Source organism: Physeter macrocephalus, chromosome 15, assembly GCF_002837175.3.
Source record: "Physeter macrocephalus isolate SW-GA chromosome 15, ASM283717v5, whole genome shotgun sequence".
Classification (NCBI taxonomy): Eukaryota; Metazoa; Chordata; class Mammalia; order Artiodactyla; family Physeteridae; genus Physeter; species Physeter macrocephalus.
The window spans coordinates 36963164-36987256 of NC_041228.1; the positions used below are offsets into that span (position 1 = coordinate 36963164).

Here is a 24093-nt window from a genome sequence, read left to right on the forward strand (position 1 = left end):
ACTAAAAAAAAAAAAAAAAAACAAACAAAGAAAATCACAAAGGAACAAACTAAAGGAAGAAAAGAACAAAGAAGAACTACAAAAACAACGCAAAAAACTAATTAACAAAATGGCAATAAGTACATACCTATCAATAATCACTTTAAACGTCAATGAACTAAATGCTCCAAAAGACACAGGGGGGCCTATTGGATAAGAAAAACAAGACCCATCTATATGCTGCTTATAAGAGACTCACTTCAGAGCCAAAGATACACACAGACTGAAAGTGAGGGGAGGTAAAAAGATATTTCATGCAAATGGAAATGATAAAGTAGGAATAGCAACAGACATATCAGACAAAGCAGACTTTAAAACAAAGTCTATAACAAAAAACAAAGAAGGGCATTACATAATGATATAGGGAACAATACAAGAAGAGCCTATAACATTTGTTAATATATATGCCCCTAATACAGGAGCACCTAAAGACATAAAGCAAATATTAATAGACATAAAGGAAGAAATTGATAATAATATTGATACAATAATAGTAGAGGACTTTAACACTCCACTTACATCAATAGACAGATCATCCAGAAAGAAAATCAATAAGAAAACAGTGGTCTTAAATGATACATTTGACCAGTTAGACTTAATAAATATCTAGAGGATATTCCATTCAAAAATAGAATACACATTCTTTTCAAGTGCACATGGAACATTCTACAAGATAAATCACATGCTAGGTCACAAAACAAGTCTAAACAAATTTAAGAGGACAGAAATTACAGCAAGCATTTTTTTTCTGACCCCAACAGTATCAAACTAGAAATGAATTACAGGAAGACAAATGGGAAAGACACAGACCCATGGACATTAAACAACATGCTCCTAAAAAACCAATGGGTCAATGAAGAAATCAAAGAGGAAATCAGAAAATACCATGAAACAAATGAAAATTAAAACACAGCTTTCCAAAATCTATGGGAGGCTGCAAAAGCAGTTCTAAGAAGGAAGTTTATAGCAATAAAGGCCTATATCAAGAAACAAGAGAATTCTAAAACAAAAAACTAACCTGCCATCTAAAGGAATTAGGAAAAGAAGAACAAATGATAACTAAAGTCAAAAGAAAGAAATAATAAACATCTGAGCAGAAGTAAATGAAATAGAGATAAAAGAAACAATAGAAAAGATCAATGAAATCAAGAGCTGTTTTTTTGAAAAAATAAACAAAATTGATAAACCTTTATTTAGCCAGGCTCATTAAGAAAAAAAAAAAAGAGAGAGAGAGAGAGAGAGACAAGATCCAAATAAACAAAATGAGAAATGAAAGAGGAGAAATTAAAACCAATATCACAGAGATTAAAAAATCATAATAGAACACTACGAACAATTATATGCCAACAAATTGGACAAGCTAGAAGAAACAGATAAATTTCTAGGAACATACAATCTTCCAAGACAGAATCAGAAAGAAATAGACAATCTGAACAAACTGATCACTAGTATGAAATTGAATCAGTAATCAAAAAACTCCCAGCGAACAAAAGTCCAGGAGGTTCTGCCAGTGCAAGGCAGGCCACAAAAACTAGAGGCACTGCTGCCATGGTCAAAAAGAGGTCACCTGATCTTGAGTAGTGAACAACAACCACACCCAGAAGTCTTGTCATTGAAATGATGATCTCAGTAATGGTTGAACAGGGGGGACCAACAGCTCTACTAGCCTGAGATTGTGAATGTGATTGGGGAAAGCATATTCCTGACTGACGTGGCACACAAGTACAGTGGATGCAGAAGAACTGAGTTATCTGGACACTCCTAAACAACCTTGAGACTACACATATGTATAGAGGACATGTGGAAGGGCTCAGAGGAAAGTAAAAGTTTGGCAGGTATGAGAATGGCCAGAACACTGAATACACAATCCTAACACATATAGAGATCTATCCATTAGTAGAGGACAAAAGCCTTATTTGAGAACTACCTCTGTTCAATTTTGGCTGACCACTAAGATAAGAAGACATAAGGGTGATACCTAAAAAGCCAGGGTTAAAAATAAAGCCAAGAATAATAAGAACAGAACAAAACTAAGCTGAGACATCAGTGGTCACACAGTTAGGAAGAAACAGATTTAGCCCAAGGAAGTTACTTTACAAAGAAGCAAACTAGCATAAAAGAACAACAACTTTCCGGGGGAAAACGAAGAATACATACGCACACACCTAAAATTCTCAATATTTTAAAAATTTTAGGCAAACACAGAAATAGGAAAGTGTACCCTATTTCAGGAAAAAACCCGCAGTCAATAAAAACTGTCTCTGTGCCCACAGATGCTGCATGAAGCATAACAAAAGACAACAATGTAGCTATTATAAATGTGTTCAAAGAACTAGAGAAAAAGATTTTTTAAAATTCAAGGAAAGTATGAAAACAATGAATCAATAATCCCATAAGGAGAAAGAAAATACAAAAAAGAACCAAATCAAAATTTTATTTTATTTTATTTATTTATTTTTATACAGCACTTATTAGTTATCTATTTTATACAAATTAGTGTATATATGTCAATCCCAATCCAAATCAAAATTTAAAGTAGAAAAGTACAATGACTGAAATGAATAATTTAGTAGAGAAGCTCAATAGCAGATTCATGCTGGCAGAAGAAAAAAACAATCAATGAACCTAAATACAGATCAATAGAAATTATCCAATCTGACTAGGGAAGAAAACCAAAAGGAGACCAGGAAAATCAGATAATCCCCAAACGACTGCCTCTGGGAGGGAGAAGAATGTCCATGCTAAAGAAATGTACTTGGGGATTGTGTTCAAGTCTATTCAAGTAAGCATTCAACATCTCCCATTATATACAAACACATAAGGATAGTCAATGCTATCAGGATCTTCAGGATCTAGAAAAACAGGCAGGGCACTTGGGGTCATTGAGGTAGCCAGGGAGATCAGTCAGATCAACAGTTGTCCAGAGTCTAGAGACAGTGGTCTCCCCAGGATGCAGGTACCACTCTCACTCAATCTGCCATGTAAAGGTCTGTACCATAAGCCTTTCCTTGTTGGCCTAAAAGAGGAGCAGCATCAGCCATCCAACAAATCCAAGACATGACCCTACTGGCAAGGAGAGCATCTATCTAGGAAGGCAAAGCCATCATGTCCTTGAATCAAAGCCTAAATAAACTCTTAGGATTTGGCTTAAGTCGCAGCTTTCCTTAGAAGCTAGAGGTGTGAGTGTTTAAATCCCCCACTGGCCTGTGGAATCTAATGCAGTGCCCCCACCCCCCACCAACCCCACTTCCGGCATGGTGTAGATACACTTTCTGTACCTGTGCATTCTGCTGCCAGGTGAGTAAAACTCCAAGATTGGAACAATAAGCGTGTTAATGCCACATACTGTCCTTAGAAGTCTTGTGGCATTAATGGAAGGGACAGGCGCAATGGTGGACATGAAATTACCCCTCCCAGAACCTCCTCCACATCAGCCTGTATGGGAACCAGCCCAGCATATCTGTATTCCACAGAATGCCCCAGGGGGGGTCTACCTTTGCATCTCTCTCCTGACTGCATAGCACACTGATTTTTAACATTTTCAGTAACTCAGAGACATCTCTGGGACTTTCACATAGCTCCTGTCAACATGTCGGGCCGTTAACTATAAACTTGATTTTGATGCCTTGCTTTTCAAGAATAATTACCCTGTACCTGAAATGTTAGCCTATTTACTGCTTGTGCAAAAACACGACAATAAAATCAATGTTCTACAATTCCTGAAAGTAAAAAAAAAAAAAGTATCCATACTGAAAAACAAGAAAAATATATTGAAGAAAAAATTAACAGAGCCTCAGAGAGCTGAAGCGTACTAACCTAAAATGGAAGGCCCAGAGGAGAGAAGAAAGAAAAGAGCACAAAAATATTTGAAGAAATAATGGCTGAAAAATCTCCAAATTGATGAATAACATTAGTACATACATCCAAGCAGCTCAACCAACCTCAAATAGGATGACTACTGAAACATAAATACCTATAGAAATTATAGTCCAATTGTTGAAAACTACAGAACAAGAGAAGTTCTTAAAAGGAGCAAAAGAAAAATAACTCATCACATATAGTGGAAAATCAATATGTTTAAAAGTTGACTTCTACGTGAAATAATCGATTCAGAAGGCAGTGGAAAATCACATTCAGATACATGAAAGGAAGTAATAAACTATCAACAAAGAACTCTACATCCAGAAAAACTATGTTACAAATATTAAGGTGAAATAAAAACACTCTCTGATCAATAAGGGCTGAGAGAATCCATTGCTAGCAAAGCCGCATTATAAGTAATACTAAAGTAAGTCCTTCAGGTGCTAATTCAAATCCATGGGAGGAAATGAAGCGTGCTGGATATGACAAATAACTGGGTTAATATGAAAAATTCTATATATGTATTACTTCTCATTTCTCCTCTCAAGTACTTTAAAAGGCAGTTGACTATATAGAGCAATGAATATAACACTGTATTGCTGGGTTACTATACATAGAAGTGTGATATATGTGTGAACAGAAATGAATAGAGAACAGAACTATGTTCAAAAAATTTTTTCCATAATTTACCAGAATTAAGTTAAAATATATCTGAGGTGGAGTGTGATAAATTCAGAAACATAATATAATCCTTAGAGCCATCACTAATTAATACATAGTAAAAAAAAAAAAAATCAGTGGAGGAAATGAAAAAATGATATGCTAAAATACATACCTGAAACAAAGAAGGTATTACAAGAGAAACAGGGAACAAAAAAGAAGACAAACAGATAACAAATAGCAAGTGACCAATTTAATTACAATACATCAACATTACATGAAATATAGATGGTCTAAACCCCCCATTTAAAAATAAGAGATTGTCAGACTGCACAAAAAAAATCAAAATCTAACTAAATGCTGTCTAAAAGAGAAATACCTGCATTCAAAAACATAACTATGTTTAAATAAAAAGGATGAAAAGATATACCATAAAAACTATAACCATAAAAAAGTTGGAATAGCTATAAAAAATAACAGATAAAATAGATTTAAGAAAATATGTTTTATACAGGCAGAGAAGGACATTTCATAATGATAACGGGATCAATATTTTAGGACTCCGTAACAGATATATGCACATATGCACCTAACAACAGAGCTTCAAAATCTATGAAGCAAAAATTGACAGACTTTAAATAAAAAATGGATGACTAAATAAAAATACTTGAAAATTTCAATACTCGAGTACTTTCAATAATTGACGGAATAACTAGACAGAAAGTCAGTAGGGTTATAGAAGAACTGAACAACAATATCAGCCAACCAACCTAACTGACATACATAGAATGTTGTACCCAACTCCTACAGAACAACCATTCAAGCACACATGGAACATTTTCCCAAACAGACCATATGCTAGGCCATCAAGCAATTCTTAATAAATTTAAAAGGATTAAAATTATACCATATATGTTCTAGACTACAATGGAATGGAACAGACAACTGAAAAGCAATAAGAAAAAAACCAATGAAACTATAAGTTGGTTCTCTGAGTAGATAGCAACCTGATAACCCTTTAGCTAGGCTAACCTCAAAGAAGGAGAGAAGGCACAAGTAAAATCAGAAATAGAGAAGGAATATTACTATTAACCCTAAATAAATTAAAAAGGTTAAACAACAACCCTTATAATGAACAACTCTATTACATCCCCACAAATTAGACAACTTAGACTCAGGGACAACTTTTGAGAAAGACACAGTTTATTAACACTGATTAAAAAGGAAATAGAAAATTTGAACAGACCTATAACAAATAAAGAGACGTAATTATTCATTTAAAAATTTTCCACTAAAAATAAAGTCCACCAATTCCACATGCCTTCATTTGGTGAATTCTATCAAATATTTAAAGAAATAATGCCAATACTCCACAAACTCTTCCAGAAATAGAGGAGTAGAAAAGACTTCCCAACTCATTCTATGAGGCCAGCATTACCCTGATATAAAAACGAAAGACACTGCCAGAAAACTACAGACTAAAATCCCTCATGAATACAGATAAAAAAATAAAAAGGTAAACCGTGTTCAGCATCATATGAAGAGATGACGCACCATAACCAAATGGTCTATATCCCCAAATACGAGATTAGTTTGGGGGAAAGAGGGGGGTGGGATGAATTGGGAGATTGGGATTGACATATATATATATATATATATATATATATATATATACACACACACACTACTATGTATAAAATAGATAACTAATGAGAACCTACTGTATAACACAGGAAACTACTTGGTGCTTTGTGGTTACCTAAATGGGAAGGAAATCCAAAAAAGAGGGGATATATGTATATGTATGGCTGACTCACATTGCTCTACAGCTGAAACTGACACAGCAGCGTAAAGCGACTATACTCCAATTTAAAAAAAGATTAGTTTAATCAATTATGTAAAATTGATTAATGAAATATATCACATTAATAGCATACAGCAGGGGAAAAACACACATGATCACCTTAACAGATTCATAAAAACACGTGATAAAATCCAAAACCACCTCAGCATAAAAAGCCTCAATAAACTAAGAATAAAAAGGATCCTTCTGGCATCTATGAAAAATCCACAGCTACCATTGTATTTAATGGTGAAAGTCTAAATCCTCTTACTTTAAGATGGAAACGGATTCAAAAAACGTTAACTTCATATAAAACACTCATGATAAAACAGTAAGAGAAAAAAACATGACTGAAAATTTCATCAGGCATTATTATCCTAATTTTATAATGCATATAATCATTATGCATAATAAATATTATATGTGTATTATATGTGATAACAAAAAGTTGAAAGATAAAACAATGGGAAGAAATTAACAAAACTAAATTGTTAAAAGTGGTTATCATCGGGCTCCCCTGGTGGCGCAGTGGTTAAGAATCCGCCTGCCCATGCAGGGGAGATGGGTTCGAGCCCTGGTCCGCGAAGATCCCACATGCCACGGAGCAACTAAGCGCCTGCGCCACAACTACAGAGCCTGTGCTCTAGAGCCCGCGAGCCACAACTACTGAGCCCATGTGCCACAACTACTGAAACCCACGTGCCTAGAGCGTGTGCTCCACAACAAGAGAAGCCACCACAATGAGAAGCCCGCGCACCACAATGAAGAGTAGACGCCGCTCGCCGCAACTAGAGAAAGCCCGTGCGCAGCAACAAAGACCCAACACAGCCAAAAATAAATAAATAAATAAACTAAAAAAATAATAATAATCACTTCTTTATTTAAAAAAAAAGTGGTCATCAAGTGATTTTTATTTTCTCCTGTATATGTTACTTGCTTTCCAAATTTCCTTTAATGAGGGCATTATGCTAAGTTAGATAAATCAGACAGAGAAAGACAACTACTGTATATCACTTGTATATGAAATCTAAAAAAGCTGAACTCAGACAAATAAAAGAATGCTGGTTACCAGGGGCTGGAGGGTAAGGATATTGGAGAGATATTGCTAAAGAGTGCAAACTTGCAACTATAAGATTTGAAGATCTAATGCACAGCATAGTGATTTTCAGTCAACAGTATTATATTACACACTTCAAAGTTGCTAAGAGACTAGATCTTAAATGTTCTCACCACAAAAAAGAAATGGTAATTATGTGACCTGATAGAAATGTTAGCTAACACCACACTGGTAATCATATTGCAATATATGTGTTTCAAATCAGCATGCTGTACACCTTAAACTTACATAATTTTATATGTCAACTGTATCTGAATTTTAAAATTCCCATTAATTAGAATGTTACCTTGGTATCATTTAAAAACCATATTTTTAAGATCTTAAGGCAATGTAAATTATATAGTTTATTTTTAAAAGGTGAGCAGGATATTAGATCTGCCATATTGGTTTTTGTTTTTAAAATAAGTGTTTGTGTGGGAGGGTGGAAAATGCAAAATTGATTAACAGGAAATAAATAAAGTAAGGTTCCTTGTCCAGCCTTTAAAAGTCGTAGAACCCAGAAGTAAACAAATGATTGAGCAGGATGAATGTGAGCTACTGAGAAGAGAACAATGCCTGTAGCAATTATATTAAATATGTTTAGGCAGTTCAACAGCTTAACTTCATTTGTTATACATGTATGATGGTTTCCAAGAAATTTACTTAAAAACAACACCATCAAGAACAAATCTAAAGCTCTTTTCTTAGCTTCCTCTTTTACCCAGGCAATCTCATTTACATACGGTTTAAGAATTAAAGTCAAAGACACTGAGTAAAGCTGGGAAAAAAAAACTACTGCAATAGTACATCATCATCTTTCAGAACAAGTGGAAATTATGATTATCAAACTATGATATTTTAAAAATATCTATACTGTAACAATACATATGAACAACTAAGGTGACCAGAATTACACAGAAAAAATAGCCCTCATGTTTTTCATAGATGCTCAACAATTTTCACATCAGTTTCTATTAAAACTCATTAAATCCAACAATAGCAGAGTTTTAATTTATAAATGATCTTTATATTCCAACTCTGTCAAAATATTTTATTAAAGTCACAGGCAACTCTTTCAAAAAAGGAAAAACAAAACTCTGCTAGGCACAGGGTAGAAACCCATCTGCTCAGAGGTGTGAGCCAGATGTAGCAAATTACATCTGCAAGCCTCACTGCAAATGCTCTCTAATGAAATTCAAGGTGTTGATTTTGACCCACACACCCTACACAGATTGGATCTGGCTATATTAGCGATCATCTCTCCCTTCCCATGGCAACTGAAATCAGATGACACATTTCAACAAACAGTTCCTCATTTTGAACTTTGAAGTCCAAGTTCAGTATAGAAGAAGGCTCAAATCTATAAAATGAGAACCCTTTTGTTCATCCTATTGATCATCTTTGTAATGCTAAAGGGTTTTTTTTCATTTTGTTCATATCATAATGACTAGATCACTGTATTTTGAATCTAAACAACTAGATTCAAAAATTAAGGTTTTAATAGAAATTTAGAACTCCAGAATGATAACCAAGCAACACCAAAGAGCAAGAGGAAAATAACTTCACAGGAGTTATGAATCCAAGTTAAAAAAAATAAAAGATAAAGAAAGTTTTAATTGAAAACACGGTCTTCATAACCACCAGGGTCAAATGGTGAAATATCAAAATTTTAACTAAAAATTCAAAGTTGTTTCCTACAGTAGAATACAGACAATGCGTCATTAAGTTCCATTTCTGCTTAAATGATCCTGACTTGGCTTCTGTTGTGTACAACCAAAGGATATCAAGGTATATATACATCTAAATACCATCTCTCTTTTCCGTCTTTCTCAAATATTTTTTTAAAGACACTGGAAATTTGTTATATCAATTTTTCACTTTCTGTTTAGTCCTTAAGGCACCATCATCTGACCTGCATTAACACTATTCCTCTGAAAGTATTGTGATAAGAGAAACCAATCACCCAAAATTGTCAAATCCCTTTCACACCTTTTAGTCCTCATCTTATTGGGCATCTCTGCTACATTTAAATGACTATATTGTGGGTCTTCCATGACACTACTGCCTCATGGGTTTTTCCGTACTTACCTTATTCTCAGTTTTCAACATAGATTATTTTTTTTTCCTTTTCAGCCAGTGAACATTAGTGTTCCCCCCTTTTTCTATCTGGATTATACTTATTTGTCTCTACATAAGTGATTTCAGGTGATCACATCTTTTTTCATGGTTTTCCCTGCTATCACATTGTGTATCTCTAACAATGATTCTTCTTTTGAGCTCTAGACCCATATATGCAACAGCTTATTAGATATATTTACCTGAATGTCCCACAAACACTCTACAGTATGTGCCAACCTAAATCATCCTTCCCATCTTCCACACCCAAAACTAAACCTCTTTCTTTATTTGTAATCATAATATTAACCATATAAACGTCTACATAGACATCCAAGCTAGGAACCATGGAGTTATTCTACACATTTACTTCTCTTTCACCATCTATAACTAATCCAGTCACAAAGTTTTGCCAGTTTTTTTGTTAACTATTTCTCTATTCTTTCCCATTTTCTCCATCCCTATCACCACCATTCTGGTTCTGACAGTCTTGTTTCCAGACAACTATAATAGCTAGATTGCAATACCTAATCTCCTTGCCTCCAATTTTCCTATCTTCGCCTGAGCCCATGCCCTCTCAGACCCCCACCAAATCCATCATCTACAATTATCAAAAAACATTTACTGGACAAAAATGAGTTGAACATAAAACAATAATAGTAGTGGAGAAGCAGACTAGAAAGAAGCACAATCGGAAGGTGGTATAGATTTAGATACATTGCATACCTGGTTGATCATGAATGACTGAAAATATTTATCTACATTCTGAAACCAGCAAAATGACATTGAGAGAGAAAAAAAGCATTATAAATCAAAATGAGGATGAGAACAGGAGATGACAACACAGCAGATAAGTAATATCACGAAATTTTTAAACATATACATATAATAGATAAATAGCAAGTGACTGAGGCCCAGAGAGATAAACCATAAAGGATCAATCTGATTCATGACAACCATCCTTCAACAGGTTCCAATACTCAAATACGTTTGAAAAAGAGAATGCGGAATGACACTGAAACCAGGAGGACTAGTTGAAAACTGAAAGTGAACAGACCTCCAGATTCTTTCTCAATCCATGCACAGGTATAAAGATAAAGAGTAAACTACTTTTTACATGTATGCATCAAAGGGTTATACTCAAACATTTTTACAAACAACATTTAAAATTAAAAAATATATACTTATGGTCATTCATAAGTTAATATCTACAGTTTCTTTAATGCCTGAAGAGGTTTTAAATATCTTGAAATAATCTCCTTTCCTCAAGGTAGGTTTGGCCAATGAGAATAACCAGGTGGTTAAAAAACTGAAACCTAAAGTAAAATTTAGGTTTCAATGTTGATTATATAGTCACTCTATAGTCTCCTAGGGAGTATGAAAAATAGACTTTAGAAGTTTCTATTTGATTCTAGTCCTCTCCATCTGGTATATGATATTTTTAAAAGTTGAAAATAAACTAAGATTCTAACGCAGTTCTAGAAAAAAAAAATCAGGGAATATAATAACATCTTATGCTTTAAAGATGGAGACTTCTGTAGTTCTTAAGACATTCATAATATATTGGAAAAACAAGATAGGAATAAAACAATTTATCAAATGAAAAGGACAAACAGTTGAAGTTGGCAGGAGTGCTGCAGGAGTAAGAGGGATTTGAAATGAGAATTGAAGAGATAACAAATAGTAAGGTAGTACACAGCAGCCCTTTCAGAAAATCCATTAAGCGGGGGCTATAATATTGTCATAACATCTTCACCTCACTGGGGGATTCTATTTCCAGAAACAATGGTAGTTTCATTCCCTGAATGACCCTTGCACTAAAAACAAATGAAAATGATGAATGTATTTATAAAATGTTTATATGTAACACATACTATGATTAAAACTTATATTTGTTTACACACACAAACACGCACATGCACACACACAATATCTCCTTAAAATCATTAATGAGCTTCTCCAAAAAGTAAAGATTATTAATGCCAGGGAATGAGAGAAGCCAGAAACTCAGAGGTAAACAAAACAAATCACTTGAGGCATTTCAAAACTGGTGAAATTGAACATCCTTGTTCACAAGTAAGGTTGATTAAAGACAAAGCCCTAGGCCAATTTGTAGTGTAGAACTTAACAGGACACAATGCTTGTATGCAAATGGCTACGATACTAATGTTAGGGTAAACTAGAAATAAAACTGCCCCATTTTTCTGCTCTCTACATGACCCAACTAAAACTCTACCAGAAAACTGAACTTTGAACAGAGTAAGAAAAATACTGATAACCACAGCCAATCCTGTAAGTTCTAACTCAAATTTTTATTATATGAGTGGCATAAAAACCTTTAACAAGGAATTTAGTTTCAAGTGTTCCTGAACTGGTAAAACTCCCAATGTATCAGAAGTAAATTCAAGTATGCATAGGAGGAATCCTTCGGCTACTCTTCAAAAAATTTCTATAGACAAATTTCCAAAGAAAATAAATAACCTCTCTCCCTATAAAAAAGAACAAAGAATGCACAAGGAATACTAGGCCTAGTAAGGAAGAGTCGGCAGGAATTAGACAACAATATAAAATAAATCATTCATGTATCAAGAAACACAAGGAAGCCGTGAAATTTATGAATAAAAAGGAGTTTTTAAAATCAATCAAAATGAAAAGCATATCATAAGTAAAAATTTAAATTTAATAAAGTGCTATAAAGTTCAAAAACGGGTAAATTAATTTATGGTTTTAGATGTCAAGATGCAGTTTGAATCTGAAGAAAGAGAGGCTCGCAAGGAACTAGAGAAGATCTCCTGGGTGCCGGTAATATTTTTGATCTTGATTCAGATGTAGGAAACGGGGGTAGGTTTATTATAAAATGTATCAAGCTGTGAACTAAGAGTTGTACAGTTTTCTATATGATATATTTGAATTCTATAAAAGTTTCTTCAAAAAATTCAATGAATAACTGTTTAACAGCATATTAGACCCAGCTTTAAAAAATTAATGAAATGGAGGATCAGATTAAAGAAATTACTGAGAATGCAGGTCAGCAAGTCAAAGAGAAAAATATAAAAGTACAAAGAAGAGACAAGAATAATACAGTAAAAATGTGAAAAATTCTAAAATATATGTAAGAAAGAATAAGGCACAGGCAATACCTGAAGAGATTATGCCAGAAAACTTGCAGAACTCATAAAAGACACCAACACTAAAACTTTAAAACACAAAGATTTAAAAAATTCTGAAAGCTGCCAGAGAGGAAGGACAAAATACCTTCAAAGAAATACAAACTGCAAGTGGACATTGCAGATAAATATTTTCATTGTCAATAGGGCAATGAAAAGCAAGAGTCCGCACAACGGAATTTTTAATGGGTCAGACAAAAATAACTACCAACAAAGAAATTATATATTCAGCCATATATCTTTCAAAAAGGAGGGCAAAATAAAGACATTTTCAAACAAACAAAATTAAGTTTGCTAACAACATATCATCACAAAAAGGCAAAAGGAAAATGATCTGAGATAGAATAAAGGACTGAATTGTAAGAAGGAATGTCGAGTAAGGCACTAGTATAGGAGTCCACAAACATGGCCCATGACCAAATCTGGCTATCAGATTTTGTAAATAAAGTTTCAAAGAAACACAGTCATGTCAGTTCATTGACATATTGCCTACGGCTGCTTCTGCACTCCAAAGCAGAGTTGAGTAGTTGCAACAAGACCACATAACTGGTAAAACTGAAAATATTTACTATCTGTCTCCTTACTAAATAAATTTTCCAAACACTGCCCTGATTATATATATGCAATAAATATAAGCAATTATTTTTTTAAGTGATAACGCATTAATCCAGAGAGGATGATTGAATTAAAGTATTTTAAGACCTGTGTGTTGTTCAGGAGCAGAGTAAATAACTTGATTTAATGCATAATCTAATAAATTAAATATGCAGCTTAATATTTCTAGGACCAGAGTTGACTTTTAGGAAAGGGTGTTAATTTCTAAGATTGAAAGAAAAACTAGTTAAGGAATAATTTCCAATATAGCAGGAGAAAAAAGGAATTAAAATAACATATATTACAGTATAAAGGAAAAAAGCTGTTATTTAAACAACTAAATAAATTCAAACAAGATAGTGAACAGATAACAGGAGAAATGGAGGATGGGAGAAATGGGAAAAAATATTTGCAAATCACATATCTAATAGGGGTCTAATATCAGAATATATAAAGAACTCTTACAACTCAACAATAAAGAGACAAATAACCCAACTAAAAAGTGGGCAAAGGATTTGAAAAGGGACTTCCCTGGTGGTCCAGTGGGTAAGACTCCGTGCTCCCAATGCAGGGGGCGCGGGTTCGATCCCTGGTCGGGGAACTAGCTCCTGCATACATGCTGCAACTAAGAAGTCCACATGCCACAACTAAGAGTTCGCATGCTGCCACTAAAGAGTCTGCATGCCGCAAGTAAGAAGCCTGCATGCTGCAACTGAAAATCCCGCATGCCACAACAAAGATCCCACGTACCGCAACTAAGACCCAGTGCAGCCAAAATAAATTTAAAAATATTTTAAAAAAAAAGAAAGGGTTTGAATAGAAGAAGAAAATACACAACAAGATCTACGAACGGCCACTGAGCACATGAAAAGATGTTCAACATCATCAGACATTATGGAAATTAAAATCAACACCACTAGATACCACTTCCCACCCACTGAGAAGGCTAGAACCAATAAGACAATAACAAGACAACAATAATAAGTGGTGACACAGATATGGATAAATTAATATTGTAAATCAACTATACTTCCACACAAAAATATGTGAATAAATTAGAACCTTCATTCATTGATGTGGGATTGTAAAATGGCACAGATATTTTGAAAAACAGTCTGTCAATTCCTCAAAAGCTAAGCACAGTTACCAAATGACCCAACAATTCTACTATATATATCTAATAGAAATTAAAACATATGTCCATGCAAAACAGTGTACAAGAATGATCATAGCAGCATTATTCATAATAGCCAAAAAGTGGAAACAACCCAAATGCCCATCAAGTAATCAATGAATAAATAAAATGTGGTATATCCATAAAATGAATTATTATTCAGCCATAAAAAGGAATGAAGACATACATACTATAACAATGGTTCTATGAAAGAAGTGAAAGACGGCTTCTTTCACTTACCACTTATAATGGTAAGTGAAAGAAGCCAGTCACAAAAGACCACAAATTTTGTTATTTCATTCACATGAAATGTCTAGAAGAAGCAAATTCATAGGGATAGAAAGACAAGTGGTTCGTAGGGTCTGGGGGGAAGGGAGAAAGAGGAGTAGGTGCTAATGATATACTAATTCTTTTTAGGGTGATAAAACTATTCTAAAATTTTATGGTGATGGTTGCATAAGAATTGTAAATACACTAAAATCATCTAACTGTATACTTTAAAAGGAAGAATTTTACAGTATGTGAATTTTATCAATGAGTTTTAACAAAAAATCAAGGTACAAATCATTTTAATCTTACAAAAATTATTCCAGAGTTAAAATTTTTAAAAAAAGTAGGAAGCACTCCCAGCTCACTTTATGAGCTCACTTCACTCTAGCATATCTTTGATATGACATGTAATAGTTATTGTGATAATAAGGAATTCCCTGTAACCAAAAACAAATAACAAAGAACGGCTATGTCCAATATGCTAGAGAAATTATCAAGACAAAGAGCAATTAAGAAGAACTCTAAAGAGGTTCCTTCTAACTCTCACAATTCTATGATTTTATGATAATGGTATTCATATCATTAAGTACCAACATTAATTTCTGCCAGTAAAATCATGCTTACTTTTGATAAACCTACGAAAACTAGATTTCAATGGAAATTTCAATAGAGAAAAGGAGAGAGAGAAATCGACATCAAGTCAAAATCAAAAACTGCAGACTGTACTTGCTTTTCAGTAACAGTACTGTGGTAATCTGAACGATATCAGGATTCAGAGACTTACATCCTAATAATATGAACAAGGTGTTGACCTATTTAGCACTGTCAAAAAATTTGAGGCTTGTTATTAAAATATAGATTCACATTATTTACTTTGTGACTCAAAACTTCTCCAGGTTCACACAGTTTGAAATGAATACATCAAAGTTCAAAAGGGTATGAACCTGCAACTGAAAACACTGCAACATCAGAAATCAAGTATTTACTGAAGAAAGATCCATGGCTCCAATCATCACACAATTATCTACTTTATTTAAATAAATGAGTAATCTAGAAATATATCATGCTTGCTGTAAATAATGTATTCATTTGATTATGTATTTATGATGCACCCATTCATAAGTCAAGTGGCTTAAATTAAAATCAACCTACTTATAATTCTTAGTTCAGCCTAATGCAAACATCTGAAACCAACTTTCTTCTCAAGTTAATTTTATCTATGTTTAGCATTTCAGTGATTATACTGTATCCTATATGATCTTTTGTAGATAGTCTCTCTCTCTCTCTCTCTCTCTCTCTCTCTCTCTCTCTATATATATATATATATATATATATATAGTATCCATATATGTAAAAGGTGTGGCTATCAATAAACATCATCACTTAGTTCATTCACTTTGTATATCTCTCTTTGTAGATCCACTTTGTAGATCACTTAGTTCCTTTCCATGCAGTTCTTTCAATGAGAAGACTGATTCAGAAATGCAATGGCATTAAAAAAAAAAAGCAGTAAAACTAAAAATATCAGTATAAAATATAATAACCATAGGAAGACTTTTTTAAAAAGTACCTTCTTCAAGGATGGGTCGTGGGATGACAAAAGGAATCTCTTGCAGAGGTTCCATATACTTGTGGCCAGCACTAACAATCTTTATTTGAGGCAAACAGAGGACAAGTGTTCCTGGCATGCTGGTCTGTCCATGGTACCAACTTCTTACTGTTCCAGGAATGTCACCAGATACAATTGTACTTGGGGAAGGCAAGCTATCACTTGGGATGAACACACAACAAGATTGTACTTCAAGCTAGAAAAGAAAAGCAGAATCAAAATATTTGGATCAGACTAAATTTGAGAGTAAATGTACCCTCAAACATCTAATATCTTTACCAGAATACACAGGCAAGCCAAAAAAAAGAAAATGCCCCATACTTACGTCTTTATGAGTTACTTTCACTAAAGAATACAACAAACACTTGATAAGGTATTGTTTCTTGCTATAAATTTGATCAAAAGAGCACAGTGACATGAAATGAAAACATATCTGCCTTTCCACAGTTCTTTCCAAGAAACATGATTGAGTTAGAAAATGTGCTGGCAAAAAAAGGTGAGAAAATGCTCCTTTTTTTGCAGTTCATTACATTTTGTTAACACCAGCTAAGGCCTTAGAATGGACTAGCATTTTATTGCTCTTACTTTAAAAAATAAAAAACCACAAACAGCTATTTCTATGTGAATTTGTTCCTTACTTCACATACTGAAATTTAAGAGAAGAATATTTTAAATGTTCAGATTACATCTCTAGACAAACATTAAAGGAGAACATGTTTATAACATATAGTAATGAAGAAAATTCAGGAGACTTAAAAATCAGAGTGTTATTCCTTACTTTCATCATACTTCAACTTATTACCTAAATTATGATTTCAAGTGAAATTTTTATGTTCCCCTATCCCCAGTGTAGTTACTTAGGTTGCCAAGCCCTAACGGAGTTAAAGTAAGACTAAGCAAGACCAAATAAAAAATTGAATACATCATGAGTTTTTATTCAAAAGCAATGTAAGTTAAAGCCTATTAGTCTTAGGTGACTCTCTTACAAGGTAATATTCTGTACCTGGTTAGTAAACTGCCCAAACAGCCTAACATACTTAAATTATTTTTAAGAAAATACAAAATATAACCTTTAATTTTCTATAAAATATTTGGCATACAAAGGTATTACCTAATAAAAACTAAAATTTGTTTGCTTGAAAAGTGTTTGGATAGTCTAGCAACTTAAAATAACAAAGTGATCATATTTTACAAAAGATAACTAAGAATAAAGTAATATACCTTCTCTTGGGGTTAATATATTCCTTAGTGAGAGCATGATATGTAACAGGTCTAGAATTCCTTGATATGATAAATAATTTGCCAGCCTTACAAATTAAGCACACTTACTCATCTTCCCTTCAATATTTCTGTGCATGGACAAACTGATGAACTCAGTGAAGAAAAATATAAGTAAAATTTTGCAAAAAAAAAGTACGTTGGTTCATGAAGTATGAGATTTTTTAGTTTTAGAATTTTATCTTGTAGCTTAGATAATTTAAGCATGTATATGGTTAAGCAGTTCATTGTCAATTTAAGATCACAACATTTTTAACTTCTGAAATAGAAGTGTATATTGTCTCAGATGTATTACATTTACGTTTTAAAATATATAACAATGCATTAGTGATGTTAAAGTGCGCAAGTTAAAGTGGCACACTGACAGCATATTCTCCTATATTAATTATGGTTTTAAGGGCGAACAATGAAGGGTCAGTGTTTAACACTTTATGTTAGATTTTTTTTTTTTAATATTTATTTATTTATTTATTTATTTTATTTGGCTGTGCCGGGTCTTAGTTGCGGCATGCAGGATCTTCATTGCAGCATGTGATATCTTTTAGTTGCAGCATACGAATTCTTAGTTGCAGCACGTGGGATCTAGTTCCCTGACCAGCAATCAAACCTGGGCCCCCTGCATCGGGAGCACGGAGGCTTAGCCACTGGACCACCAGGGAAGTCCCTGTGTTAGATATTGATGCTATGTTGAAAAATGCTTCCAACAATGTGAGATAATTAGTTTAATATGCCGCCGTACACAGATTTATACATAGATGTCCTGAGGAACAAATTTAAATTGTGCCAAAATTTCCAAAATCACAATATATTCCAAATTTCCACTACTTTGGAAATAAATTATTTAATCAAATTAAAACAACCTGAGCAATGCATACAGAATCAACAGTATGTTAGTCTGACATACATAACAACTGTAAAAAATAAACTTTCTAAAAAATAAAATTTCTAAAAAATGATGCATATTGTGGGGATTCTTTTAATGATAAGAACTAAAACATATACATAATCCAAATTGTTCAAACTTATTATAATGTTACGTCTATTATGTATACTAAAGCTATCACATAAATCTTTTTACACTTTTAAAATAACTGTTAAACTGTATGTCTAAAATTGTGGTTTTAATGTAAAATGTTGAGTGATTTATATAAGTGAATATAAATCTGCAGCAGTAAATTTTGTATTAATGTAAGGATCTGACAATCCAAGGGAAAGAAAATGAAGTAATCTGCCAGTAAGAAGTCCTCAAACCGGGGGTCAGATCATGTTCATGGAAACCATCTGGTTGGGACCCTCTGAGCCACACCAAACACAAATGATCTTTAAAAAAAATATCCTATTCATTAATGCATCACAGCTGCACTGAGTGTTACTTCATTTTTCCATGGCAACATCCTTTCTGTTTCAAGGATCTTATTTCAGTTTTGGTAGCAACATGTTCTTTTGCCAATATTGAACACATTCATGTGTTAAAGTGAAGGGATTATTACAAATTCTTGAAGTAGAACCACCTCTATTTTGATTCCTATTAGGTCAAGGGCTACATATCTAAGTATCATATGCTGAGGATAAACCAATAAAGTAGAAATTATTCGGTATTATTTTAATAAATGAAATGACTGTCATGCATTTTTTCTTAAGTTCCAAGTTCCGTTTTTTCTGAAGTTTCAAGTGCTGTTTGAAAAGATATATGCCATTTGTGCCCCCATCCTCTGTAAGTAAGGTTTGGTAAACTTTGATTTTTCTAATTTGTGTGCTCCATAACTGTGACCATAACTCAGTTAAAAAGAAGAGACTAAGACAGGTTTCATTTATACATTAACCTAATAAGCATTTTAATTAGCCCACTGTCCATTATACAGAACAACCTTATATAAATGCTTTAAAATGTCACACCATATATTCTGCCCTTTTAAATAATGCTCCTATTTCCCAAATAACATGTTTTTATTTCTTCAAAACTTGAAACTTGGACTTCCCTCGTGGCACAGTGGTTAAGAATCTGCCTGCCAATGCAGGGGACATAGGTTCGATCTCTGGTCCAGGAAGATACCACATGCTGCGGAGCAACTAAGACTGTGCGCCACAACTACTGACCCTGCGCTCTAGAGCCCGCGAGCCACAACTACTGAGCCCGCATGCCACAACTACCGAAGCCCACGTGCCTAGAGCCCGTGCTCCACAAGAGAAGCCACCGCAATGAGAAGTCCGCACACCGCAACAAAGAGTAGCCCCCGCTCACCACAAGTAGAGAAAGCCCGCGCACAGCAACGAAGACCCAATGCAGCCAAAAATAAATAAATAAATTAATTAATTAAAAAAAAAAAAAAAAAAACCTTGAAAATTTAGTGATAACTATAGTTAGAAAATTTCTACAGAATGAAATGTTCTCTGCATGAATGTATTTTATTCCTCAGGAAACAGTTTCAAATAAAAAATAAAAGTGAAGAAACATTGCAGGTTGTATTTTCATTCACTTTTTCTTTCTTTTATTCATGCATTCTTTAACATCCACCATTAACTGAGCTGGAAGTCAGGAAAACAGGGACAAAAGACGTAGTCCCAGCATTTAAGAAACTTGAAACAAGAGGATTTTAAAATACTAATAGCCTTACATAATTTTCACTACAGCATACTAAAGTCTATAATGTCAGACACTGTGCTTATTTTGTTCATGCTACAGTCTCAGTACGTAGTACAGCGCCTAGCAGATACTACGTATTAAATAGTTGTTAAATAAGTGAACACAATTATTTTTATTAGCACCAGATATTGATGTTAATTAAAATAATTGTTTAATGCATGTTGTTCATCATTTCATTTCACAGAGACACCTAGTAATTAATAAAATTGACTTGTCAGCCAGATGGGTTCATCTCCAGCTGTGGAACCTTTGACAAGTTATTTAGTCTTTCCATGACTTCAGAATCTTCATCTGTAAAGGGGGGAAATCAGCTTTTATATAAAGATGTAACATATTAACTGCCACCTAAATGCTTACTAAATAAACAAAGTCAATGAACATACACTAAATATCTACTATACACTAGATCCATATATTAGTTCTCATGGATTTATAAAAGATGATCACAATACTTTTATTTTAAAATGCTGTTGCTTATGGTTTAGCTATCTATGCATACAGAGGCCAACAAAATAAGAAGTATTATATTTGCACTATGAAACATAAATAAGCTACAGCCCAAATTGTTTTCTTATTCTATAAATTCCCAATACATTATGAAAATATTTGGAATATCTTCCCATTTCGTAGAAATCTAAATATACACTATTTAGGGCATTAGTTAAAAACCTCAAAAGTGTACCTTGTCTTCTTTTCCACAGTGAGTGTTACAAATCTCCACACTTTTCCCATAGATACTTGTCAAGGGAAGACATGAAAAAAATTCCTAGATTTGTATTCCAGACTTCCTCTTTCTAACAAACTACCATGCAACTGCTGTCACTTTCTCAATGCCTATAAATAAAAACATAGCCCTGCGTGCAAATTTTAAGTATTAAATGTAAATAATTACTTTCATAATTAATGTGATTGACAACTGATATGTCTAGCCTAAAATGTCTTATCTCATCCTGGAGATAAGCCAGGAAGTTCACTGGACTTGAGAACATTAAGTGTATCGTGCAATATGATTACTGCATCGCTGGTCATATGCTATATATAACTTTCTGCGAGAAAAAATTCAATTGTTCTAGCTTAACTGGCTTATGGTGCTTGAGAAACTTTGACACTCTCACCAAAATCTCACAGAACGTGGAAAGTCATTTCCTAAAAGGAATAAAAGATTATTAGCAAAAAGAAGGAGATCAGGATGCTTTGTATGGAAAATAAAGTGTCCATTACACTATACTGTCCACAGTCAGAAGACTTCAGAAACTACAAAAAAACACCCAGGAAATGCCATAGGACAGCAACACGATTTTCAATGTAAAAGACAAAAAGACTTGAGTTTGGCAAAAACCAGGGTAATGTTCTCCTTTATTAGTGAATTCTAGGCCAGAGTACTTCTATTTTGTCAACCGCTTGCCATTGCCAATTATGTGGCTCTGGAATAAAAAATGTAATAGATAGGAGCTTTGCTGATGAGCAGACGGAGAAAAATTGCAAAAACAATGAGCTTATGCTAATCTATGGTGAAAAGGACCCCCCCAAGCCAAATTCATATTAAAAAATTGTTCAACACTACATTTAGCACTATAAAACAATCCAATTACAGTTAAGTATGCAAGTTCTTTTTCCCACTGAAAAACAAACAGCTTATCACAAATATTGTTGATGTCTTAATGCAATGTACGTCTTTCTAAAATAAGTAAAAAAGTTCATGGGCTTAGCAAATATCAACTTTGGCTCCAAAATCAACTTTCCAGAAACTCTGATTCCAAACACATTTACTTGCTCAAACTTCCATTAAAAGAATAATCCTTCGATGGCTTTAAGTTATGATGTTTTGTTTAATCTGATGACAACTTCAGGGTTTTCTTTTTTATATTTTGGCTCATAAAACGTCTTGGACAAGGGACACAACTTTTTTAAAAACTCAGTTTTAGGGCCGAGATTTTGATCATTGAATCAGAATCTAGTTTTATTTTTGAACTTTTTCAGACTATATTAACATTTGGAAATGTCTAAATATATAGTATGTATAATACAGGCCTGGGACTAGGAGTGAGGCAAGCAAGGTGCCTTGATCATTTTCAAAATAATCTATACAAATATACATCATTTAGTACTCCCATAATTAAATGTTACTTTATGCACAACAAGCTTAGTCAACTGAGGAACATCAGACTAAACTGTACACTTAAAAAAATGGTTAAGGTAAATGTTACATGTGTATTTAGCCAAAATAAAAAATAAAAATAAAAAAAGAAAGAAGGAAAAAAAAGAGGAACATCAGTATCTTTACTTATAACTAATCCATAATGACATATAAGATTAAGTTCATTGTTCGTGATAAAGCTCATGAAGGCACTGCATCATTACAAAACAAGCAAAAGAACCAAAAGTATTACATAAGAACGTTAGAATTGCAAATACCTTAAACATTACTTAATCTAGCCATTTCATATTACAGATAAGCAAAGTTAAGCCCAGAGTTAATATCCAGAATCTGATAGTGCTGAACAATGGCTCCTTGAAATTCTATACATCCTTGGTTTCCTTGAACTCTCTGACCTTTCCTTCTACATTTCTGATCATTCCTTTAGGGTTTCCTTCAAGGATACTTTCTCTTATACTGACTACTTTAGAAATGGTATCTGCTTGGCCCACTGCTCTTTCAACTTAACATACTTTTTTGAATTCTCCTAGTTTTAACCATCTGTAGATGATTTCCAAAATTATATTTCTTCCTTAAACTCCAGATATGAATATTCAGTCTAAGAGATACCTGGACATCTCACAGGCATTTCAAATACATGTGTAAATTCAAACTCCCAATTTGCTGCTAACCTTGAAAAGCTGCTTCTCCTATCGTGTAATGGCATCACTAACTACCCAGATCAGAACCTGGAATGCCAGTTAGACTCCCTCCTTTCTCTTATTCTCCAAATCCGTAAGTCACTAGGTTCTGGTGACTTTACCTTAAGTCTCTCAGGGTTTGCTGTCTAACTTTCCCTATCGTCTAGTGTTTTGAAACCATTGTTTAATATACTTTATCCATTTTTGGTTGTTTCAGGCAGCAAGATGAATCTGGGCCCTGTTACTTCATCCTGGGCAGAGGAGGATGTTCTCCAGAATATCTTATGTTGTGGAATATTCATGTGTTTACTTATTGGCTTACAAATATCATAACGATCTCATATCGCTTAGAATCTTAAATTGGAAGATTTTCCTAGAGCCGTCAAATTATCAGGTAACCTAATACTAGCTTTCTTAGTCCCTGTTACAATGACTTCTCAAAATGATATCAAAAAAGGGTAATTACACTAAATTAGTCCATTTTTTTAATGGAATGGGTAAAGGAAATAAGGTTATTTTTGATACAATTACTTATATCATCATGAAATAATATTTAGAACCAAAGTAAACTTCAAACAGCTATATATTCTTTATAGCTATTATGTTCTGGAGAATGCTATAAAGTCATCTAATTCTATAAATCAATAAATACTAATCTGAGATAATATCCAAATTCACCATGAACCTGGCAGAGCATGCCCTAGGTATCCTTTCAGTAAATGACATTTACCTTGACATCTCCATTTTTCTTTTGGATCATAAGAGTTTTCTAAGGAATCTCTCTAAGAGACACTCCCCACAAAATGCTTCATAGAATGGTTCTTTGCCTTTTTCCTGCTAGACAAACAGAACTGTTATATTTCTTTTGTCTCCTCAGCATCTAGCATGATCCATAACAAATATTA

General features: G+C 33.6%; 1 protein-coding gene across 13 annotated transcripts in view; it reads right to left on the reverse strand.

Annotated features, from left to right (window-relative positions):
* Positions 1–24093, reverse strand: part of VPS13B (vacuolar protein sorting 13 homolog B) — an 802500-nt gene that overhangs the window by 422874 nt on the left and 355533 nt on the right. For all 13 annotated transcript variants that reach the window (XM_028500192.2, XM_028500193.2, XM_024115869.3 and 10 more), the window contains exon 23: positions 16390–16624. In XM_028500192.2, the coding sequence (XP_028355993.1) occupies positions 16390–16624 (235 nt within the window). The remainder of the gene's footprint in view (positions 1–16389; positions 16625–24093) is intronic.